Genomic DNA, 10,102 nt, shown 5'->3' on the forward strand with positions numbered 1-10,102 from the left:
GATTGCGCAACGTGTAAGGACACTGATCGTAATGTTTTAGACATATTGTCAAACCCCTGCATTCGGACACCAGTTTTAAAGGGAAACCCCTATTATTAAGGGGAGACACCTATTAAAGGGAAGCCCCTTTTTAAAGGGACACATTTTAGCCATGAAATGAGTAACACTATATTATGTTTCAACACTATGTCCAGGAGATACCTCTATTAAGGGGACAACATTTTGGTCCCAAAGTCTACCCTATTAAAATAGGAGTTCTACTGTCTGAACAAACAAATTGTGTCTTTCCATGATGTTGGAAATCAAACAAAAACACAATTTATATTTTGAACTGAACATGCCTATATCCAAGGTCAATCAAAATAAACCTATGTTGCATGTTTGTTCATATTGATTGAATTCGTAGTTTAAACTACGAATTGCCTGATGACAAACTTCACCAAAAGTCTGATCAAACCTGATATGAACCAGTGGTGGCTTCAGACATTTTCCTACATGGGTCTGACATATCTGGGTCAGGTTCGAACCAAGGGGCCGACTAGAGCATCAGTCAGGGTTCCAAAATAAAAATCCCTGATAGGGTTTCATGGCTGAGGATGGCCCAATCTGTGCTTTTAGACCACAATATTAGGGAATAGCAATCAAATAAATTAAATATCGTTATTTGGATATGAAACATTATTTTTACGATGACCTCGTAGTATAAACCTATGTTGCATGTTTGTTCATATTGATTGAATTTGTAGTTTAAACTACGAATTGCCTGATGACAAACTTCACCAAAAGTCTGATCAAACCTCAGTATAGTCTTACAAACCTGACAGTGTATACCTGGCTTAAGTGGTTATGGAAGACATTAATCATTGGAAGCATATCATATTACATAATTTCAATAATAATTAATCTTCTATACTAAAGTTTTTTGCCTACTACCAGATTTTATGTGACAAATAAATGTAATACTAGTATGCACATATTTACTTGTAATGGCATAACCTTGTTCAAATAATTTCATTTTGTTCTATTTATGTATACAAACAAAAATCCATAATTCTTTTAAAAGTGTCTTGCAAGAATAGTACTGATATTAAAATTCTATTATTTCTTCTTGAGCATGAGATCAACCTGAGTAGAGATTCCCCATTAATTAAAGTGTATATAACGGGCTCCTGTCGGGGAGAGCTGCCCACCGCCCGTCGGGGAGTAAACCATAATTCGTCGGGGAGAAAAAAAATGCATATGTATTTTCTACATATTATATACCAAAATATTATACCCAAAATCGATTTAAAAAGCCTTTAAAACCCCTGAATTGTCATATGTTTCTTCCCCATGGAACACTTTCAAAAAATTTCGAGTGACACCCGATCACGACCACTTTTTTGGTTGGGGGAAATCGCTCCCCCACCCCCCGTCTGGCATATCCTGGGCGGCACCACTGCGGCCAAGATTTCTTCCTAGTTCCTACCTAGATGCCAAGGTGTAAAGGAAGCCACTATAATGAAAATTATTCCCATCAACAGTAATGAAACACGAATAGTAATTTTTAGATTACTTCCAGGTTGTTCGCTGAACTTCCAGGGCAAGATTTCTTGTTGTGGTGACTACTGCCGGCGAAGTTTACGTGCAATACAACAGCGGTATGATGGACAGGTGTGGACTGAACTCGTGTCCTTGGCGCCCTCACTAAACCCTGTCGGAACGTGAAATAGCGCCCCTGGCAGCGAACATGTAAAGTAATCATCTGTGATGGAAACACATGGGTCATCTTTTCAACTAGAGTATGACATTGACAAGCTATTATCATATGATTCTCAGGAGAATTAACCCTTTCTACACTACAAAAAAAAAGAAATGTAACTCGATTACAACCGATTTCCTACCAAATTCTGTTGAATGTACCCTGTACACTGAATAACTGAATTCAATCACTTATAAATCATAATCGTATTATTTTGTAAATGTTGTACTATTTTGTGTTATATGATGTAATTTATGTTATAGGCAATATGGAAACAATGGGAGTGTTTCTGGCATTCAAAGTAAAAAATGATACGATCATAATAACCAGATATATACAGTAAATAGAGTATTTGGTATGAACCAGTGGTGGCTTCAGACATTTTCCTACATGGGTCTGACATATCTGACGAGAGGCTCGAACCAAGGGGCCGACTAGAGCATCAGTCAGGGTTCCAAAATAAAAATCCCTGGTAGGATTTTATGGCTGAGGACGGCCCAATCTGTGCTTTTAGATCACAATATTAGGGAATAGCAATCAAATAAATTAAATATCGTTATTTGGATACGATGACCTCGTAGTATATCATGGGAAAAAGTACTAATGAATATACACTATATATATATATATGGGTATTTTAACAGGAAGCATAAAGAAAGTACATGACTAACTACTGTATTTGTAAGCGGCAAAGACACAATAAAGGATAAATTCTCTAATAATTATAATAATGGTCGACTGATAGTATGCATATTGTGGAGACCTCTATGCGCTTAACATAAACGTAAAACAAAAATGGACCAAGAAAGTAATAATTACTTAACCTAAGTAATCCTACTCCTTAAACTAAGCAAAGGTTGGCCGTTGATTCCGAGGAGCTCATATGCCTTATTCCAGGTCTACCTATCATACAATCGTAATGAAATGCTGACCCTTTTCTCAAATATAATTATTATGTCAAATCATTGGGAGTCACTGTAGGGTTGCACCTAGGCCACACTGTCACTGCATAGCTTATTGATTAATTCATGATATGATTAGGTTTTCTACAACAATTGCCTCTGCAGTGCTTCCACCTGTCACCGCTATAAAGAACATCTGTCGAGAATCATCATACGGCGCTATTAAATGCAGCGATACTTCAGACTTATCAGACGAGACTTCCTCTCTGTTTTTGCAATTTATTATTGAGATGGTGCAAAGGATTGGTTGCGCCTCACCCGAATCAATGACTTTAAATGCGAAGCAACTGCTTTCTGGCAGCTTAGCAGAGGTCTGTGTTTTATACATCCCCGCTTTAACTAAATTTTGCGAACTAAGCGTGACTGTTCCGTCTTTTAGAATGACAAGCTTAACTCCATGCACGTCTTTGGGTTCCGGCGGATTTACGCCGGAGCAGCGAATAAATAATGAAAACTTTGCAATACTATCTGATTTCTTTGGCGATTCTACAAATTGCACATTGCCATGAACTTCTATATTTGTTCTACCTGAGCTACCGGGCTGATGTGGGTCTTTTGAAACAAGCCAACTATTATCACCTTCCAAAACCGCCTGCTCTTTTCCTAAAAATGCTAACGACTGTTCATCAAGTAAAGCCGGCTTCCACAGCGTTCTATCAAATTTACTATCCCCGTCTTCTTGGGCTACAGTTTCAGTTAATTTTAGTTCATCAAGGAAATTTGTTGGTAGGATATAAAATATCTTTTTTTTATCGGTTTGCTTGCGAAAATACACCATTGCCGATACGGATACAACGTCATGCTCTGCCAGCCATAAAACTGCCGAAAATCGGCTTGAGAGGCTAAGTAACCATTTAATCTGGCGTACTGATTCTGCAGCATAGACAGCACGTATAGAGAATGAAGCACGCTGTTGAAATTTGACACAAAATTTTGCCATACTGATGACATGATACCAGCTATAACCAGTTTCAACTGGTTCTGGACTCCAATCTGTCTGCCAACCTAATGAGAGTGTAATTGGAGGGTAGTACTCTTTCACCAAGTCAACTGCCTTTTGGAGATCAACAGGTTCCTTGTCTATGTCAGCGTTGGGACCATGCAGAACATCAACAGCCAACCAGATGGGTGCATGCAAATCAAACTCTAATGCCTTCAGACTTTTTAAAGCCATTTTAATTGCATCTAAACAGTCAAAGTTCAGCTTTACACCTTTATTTGAATAAGTTGAAATGTATGTTAAAAAAGATTCCAGTTTTAAATTATATTCGACGTTGGTATCAGATGGTGCGACTACAGCTGTCAGATTCTGAGTGCTCTTGTCATTTTCTGCAACGACATCAACCTCAACCATCATTAATTTATAATCTGAAAACAAAGTAAAAATGTGTTCAAGGTAACAATCAAGTATCATTTACTTAGAATCTAATACAGTAATGTCAAGGAAAGTAATTCTAAATGTTCTTTTAATCGGTTGGCAAAGTGGTTGTGGTTCAGGGTTTTGAAGTGTACATTTAGTTTGTGTTTTTGGGTGATTTAGCTACATCGTCTCTCTCTACCAAGGAGTGTAAATTGGAACCTGGTACTGTTGTACTAAAGGAACCTTGTGCAATGCAGCATGATTAAATATTAATGTGATAAAAATGATGCAGATTAATCAAGGTTAAAATTATCTTACGTATTATATATTTGTATTCATTACCAAATCTGTCCATTTCTTGAGATAGGGCTTAAAATTATAAATGAGTATGCATACAGACAGACACATGATAGATTAATATGGGCTAATCTGTACAATAAATAGTTAGTAAACAATACACTTTTGAATTTTGAGAAAAAAAAACATGATTATCTTACCATCATCACTCGTGCTGTCATTACCATCACCACCATGACATTAATATTCATTACACCATTACATGACCTCCATCATCTTTATCATCACCACCGACAACATCACTTCTTCCTCCTCCCCATCATTATCACCATGAATATGAATGACCATCATCACCAACAGCACACTACCATTATGGTATCCATCACAACATCACCACAAAACGTCCACTGGTAGCACCAGGATTTGCATGACAGGGGGTCCGAGGAAAGCAAAGTGGGCGTGGTTAGGTGTCGCTCAAAATATTTTGAAAGTGGTCAAGGGGCCGAAGCCCCCTAAAAATCTTATCAATTTAGGGTTTCAAATGCTTATCCTCCGTCGGGGAAGGGGGTAGGAGAAAGCTCTTCCTCACAGAGGCCCCCACTGGCGCCACCATCATCATTCGTCATCATTATCATCATTGTCATCATCACAACCACAACCATCATATACCATCAAATATTATCACCAACATCTCCTGCTTCTCATCTTTACAATGCTGTATATTACCATCTAATGCTTGTTGCAACAACCCTCTTGTGTTGGTGTTCCTGAGCCAGGTGATCTGAGTGCCGTCCACGTTCATTGTCAGGAAGTAATCCAGGAGAAAGTCTGCCGTGTGGCTTACAGGCGCTCTGTCCAAATTCTCAATTGTTGGCGGCATACGTTCTTTTCCTAACAAAATACAGAGCAATAGATATCGTTGAAATCGATAAATTACCAGGTCAAGGAGGGCTTGATTATGACGTTCATATTGATGAAGATCAATGATAATATTGATTATGATGATGACAATTTTGAATATGATGATGGTAGTGATGACAATAGAGTAATGCTGTAATGATGTCATTGACAACAATGATGATAGGATGAGGATAATGGTAATAGTGATAATATCAATGGAAATGATGATTATGATGATGATGAAGAAAAAGATAATAGAGATATTATAAATGGGAAGTAAAATGATAATATAGTGATTAAAATGATGCAAATGATGATCACTATAATAGTGATGGTAATGATAATTATAATGATGATGATTATGATAATATTAATGACAATTAAATAATTATGATGATAAAATAACAGAAATAATTCTATAATTACAATGATTAAATCAATTGTTTGTTCTGGTTTTGTATAAATATGGTAAAAAATTATAATTAAATATAATAATGACATTAATTATAGTGACGAAAATTACTGTAGATGATAACAATACTATGACAATTAAATAAACTCTTAAATTATAAATTTATGTAATCTGTATTGTTTTCTTCAACATTATTTAGAAATAACACATATACAACAGATTTTTACCTTTAAACTTCATATCAAAGGGGTTTCTTGTTGGTTGTTGGAAGATACCTGCTACTGAAAAGAAAAAAATAATATAAAAAACTCACTGAATTTTAGTTGAATAACTGCTCATTAATAAACGCCCCAGAAAAAAAAAAAAGAAGATAGTCAAGCAATCCGGCAAGTCGGACCAAAAAAATATTAAGGCCTACGCCAAGCCAACACATGTCTGCCAGTCTGAGAGTACATTTCCAGTCATCCAGGTCCTATTTTTTAAAAAAATCTCACTTGGAAGGGGGACACCCCCTCACAAACACTCCCCTTGAGTGCACTTTAAAATTGCCTATAAATAGAAAAGAACAAAAATATTAGATGTAATTTCGCAGGTGATATAAATAATGAAGAGGTAGCACTTGCAGTACATTGAAAATCAACGACACCAAACGACCATCATTGTTGTCCCAATCAATAATTCACTATTGAGAATAATCATAAATTCAGAGAATTGACTTTCATAAAGTCGAATGCATTTCCACCCAGAGCAAGCATTACCATCACTTGGCACACATACAGTACTTATATTATACCAATTCGAAAACACACCAGACATACACTGACTACCAGATGTAAATAACTACAAAACTTTGTATGTCCACTAATGTAGTGTTTACTATTCAAGCTTCCAACACCTGACAATTACTGAAATTATCCCATTCCAAATCAATTACTATGAAGTGCACTATTGTTTGGTTAGCAGAACAATGGATCTGTGTATAAAACATTACATATTCAATTGATAAAGTATGTAATGTGTAAAAAGTATCCCTCTAATAAAGACCCCTCCAATTAAAGACCACCTCTAATTAAAGGACATCTTTCTATGCAGCCCAAATGAATGTCTACCTTTTATTTTTATAAAAATACTTTTTTTCTATAATATTCAAAGATCAAAGCTGCTAAGGACCACGAAACCCTAGGTCCAGATGTGATCTTTAATTGAGACGGTTAATGAGGTACAGAATTTTGAATACTTAAAACCTTTTTCCCTCAGCTTTTAAATATTCAAAAAAAAAAATCTCATTAACTGTTCCTGAATTTGTTGTCAGAAATGATTTTTGTGTTTTAGAAAAATCAGTTATACAAAATATTTTTTAAAATGTTTCCTCCGGATCCTGAATTTAAATACATTCACACTACTACGGTCAGCAGATACTACATGATCCGGAAGACAATTGCGGAAAACCATTCCCATCAATCCATTCCAGAAGACCAATTCCTATAAATAATCTTTACCATTGGCATTTGTATTAACGGTTAGAGAAGATTATTTAAGCATTATCGTGAACAATTGAAAATTAACAATTTAGAGCATTTATAATTATAATTACGCTGCCATACGCTTTAACTGACTGAACAGCTTACGCTTTTGACTCGGACTATCACTGTGCTATGGGTATAGCTACTTCCTGTACTATAAAGTTGGCTTAGTTAAAATACAATTAATTTACAATTACACCTAATAAATTTCAGCTGCTTACGCCCATAAAGCAAGACACTGACAATAGGTTTTTATTGTGGCCATTTTATTATCCCATAAACTTCTGCGTTTTTAGCATTATTAGGTCCAATTTTTTTAGATAAACATGTCACAATAGACAATTGTCTGATACTGTAAATAACATTAATTGATTATAACACATCTTGCAAATTTTGGATTTTTAAATTAACAGATGGTGATTTCAACTTATCATTTTTTTATTTTATGTAATTCTTTTATGTATTCTGTCTTTGATTGACACTGGCAGTGCTGAAGCATTGGTGGTATCCAAAGTGTTTGTTTAGTATTATTAAAGCGTAGATGCATTATTAATACTTTAAGGGTGTCCACTGAGATTATCTACAGTACATTTGCTACTCTTATCTCAGAATTTTTCATTCTCAATATAATTTTTCATCAGTGATAATAGGTCTACCTACTTTGTTCTGATTGGATAATTTCCTCATTTAAATAATACATATTAATTAGGATTGTGGTAACTTTAGGCATTGTCTTTGTCTCTTTGTTTTGTATTATTCTTGATGATGCTTTAATAATTTAGCGAAACATAGAATAAAATGGCCTTGTCAATTTTTGGAAGTCACATTCATACAATCTTTGCAATAGAATTTCCAAAAGTTGAAAGTATCAACTATTTAGTATTTAGAGCATGCATCAGATTCCTCTGGAGGTTACTGTGTTAATTCCACAATTTAGTAGCAGTAAACAAAACTACTTCTATTCTATTTTACCTACTGTAGTGCAAGTTATTCCGGGAATTGTTACATTTTTCCAGATTATCCTGATCGTATTCAGCCATCCTGATCATGGACCGACTCTACTGAAGTGGTCGCCAAACCAATCACACCCCCGGCATCTTGCAAATCAACCATCCAATCATACAATAATTCAATAGGCCTGTCAGGAAAAATTTGGTCCGGGGCCAAAATCGGACTGACAGACCGATTTTAGCCATAAAATTACCTGCCAAAAGCCAAAATGGGTCCGGCATCTATTAAATAGTTATAACTTGTATTTTTATAATGTTGTTCATATTTTTTTTTTAATCAAATGATAGATAAATATCTTATCCCTTATTATATAACCTAATATATTTTCATTCGTTATTGTATGTGAAATCATAGGTGAAATCGCCGGTGAAAATTAAGTAAAGCTTCGCGTCCAGTAAACTCATTGGTGTAAAAGTATGAAAAGAAGTTAAACGATGTGGTCTTCGTGTTGGTCCACTGTAGTTCATTTTTTACCTTGTTTTGTTTTGGTTGTGTGTGTTCTGCGAGGAAGTACTGTACATGTATTCAATTCTGAGAATGCTTACTCCTTTATTTCATGCATTAGAACATCTATTGTATGACCCAATACCTTACACAATAATACGGAATATTTAAAACTAATAAATCTGTCTTGTGTTTCATTTTAGGCCCAAACGTAGCCCTAACCACGGTCGCCGAAAATGATGCACGCTGTGTGTATCGCCTAGGCCTAGAAAATGCATTACCAGTATCTGGTGGTTTGATAAAAATTAAAACACTTCCTCAAAAGCTTAACAAAACATTCTGTCACTGCAAAAGACTCTCAAGTGTGGGAGAAGCATACTTTCCTCCACTCCACGGGAGAATCAATCATACCCTACGAGCAGCAGACGAGTTACAAATGAAGTGGCCAGGCCAACGTGGACCAATTTTATCCAAGCGGGACCGGTTTTAGCGGCTAAAATCAATCTGGAAGTCCGATTTTAGTAGTTCGGCGGACCGATTTTGGTGGCCAAAATCTGTCCGCTGGACATTTTTTGGCCCGGACCAAAAAAATACAAAAGGATTGATAAAGGATTAACTCAACTAGGCCTAGCCTAGGCTTTCAACTGTAAAATGTGTAATTGTAGTATCAGAGAATTCCAGCAATGGCACTGACTGTGACCAAAGTTAGCTTCTAGGATACAAAATAGGTTTTTTTAGTTTTAAGCCTCGGTACTAACTTAGACTAGGCACTAGGCCTATTTTCACTAAAAGTTAAACAAACCTATCCTTGGCTAGGCCTAGCTAGAGGCCCTATTATAGGCACATCATCAGTGTTTTAGGTGGCTATCATACTGTACTCACAATTTAAACGGTGAATCCCCCTGCCGCCGCCCTTTCCTTGCAACCTCCCTGTTTGGAATATCAAATAGAGAGTAATGAAGAATGCAACCAGGGCCAGAGCTGATAGTCTTTTCATCATCGTTTTAGGTCGCCGTATTCTAATACCACCCCATCTACCTGCATACTTCTTGCTAACATGCATCTTTCCAGTTGTAAACACCTTGTTTATGGGAGCACGCATTATCATCTTCTTGTTTGTTTACGGGCGCTCCTCTATGTGTGTCAGTGTGGTGTTACGGTCCGTTGAGCCGAAGAAAAATACACGCGGCAAAGATGTATTCGATTGGAAACTTCCGTCAGAAATTTACTTGGCCTGTTGAAGCCCATTCAGGAAGAAAATATTTAGTACTTTTTGTTTTTGAAATACTGTAGCTACTTTTGGTTTGAAAAAAAAAACCATTTTAATTTACATGGCCCGTGCCCAAGTTTAACTTTAAGGGAATATTTCAAGACCTTATATTTCAGAGGCAGAGCAAAGTTGATGAAAGGGGGTGTATGGAAAAGAAAGGTTTGCGGTATCATGTTAAATCC

The 10,102-nt window shown here is 36.1% G+C and overlaps 1 protein-coding gene across 2 annotated transcripts; it reads right to left on the bottom strand.

The window, feature by feature from the left end:
* Positions 1 to 6: 6 nt before the first annotated feature.
* Positions 7 to 9,801, bottom strand: LOC117110141. Of its 2 annotated transcripts, none has more exons than XM_033252750.1 (4): positions 9,533 to 9,801; positions 5,900 to 5,950; positions 5,087 to 5,251; positions 7 to 4,071 (listed from the first exon to the last, which is right to left on the bottom strand). In XM_033252750.1, the coding sequence occupies exons 1-4, from the start codon at positions 9,756 to 9,758 to the stop codon at positions 2,768 to 2,770; spliced, it is 1,746 nt and encodes a 581-aa protein (XP_033108641.1). In that variant the 5' UTR covers positions 9,759 to 9,801; the 3' UTR covers positions 7 to 2,767. The 2 variants fall into 2 exon arrangements, with proteins under 2 accessions (XP_033108641.1, XP_033108640.1); XM_033252749.1 differs by having other exon boundaries at positions 5,900 to 5,953.
* Between the last annotated feature and the right edge of the window lie 301 nt (positions 9,802 to 10,102).

This window comes from Anneissia japonica, unplaced genomic scaffold (genome assembly GCF_011630105.1).
Source record: "Anneissia japonica isolate Jap-2015-1 unplaced genomic scaffold, ASM1163010v1 scaffold1829_len478734_cov173, whole genome shotgun sequence".
NCBI classification, from domain to species: domain Eukaryota; kingdom Metazoa; phylum Echinodermata; class Crinoidea; order Comatulida; family Comatulidae; genus Anneissia; species Anneissia japonica.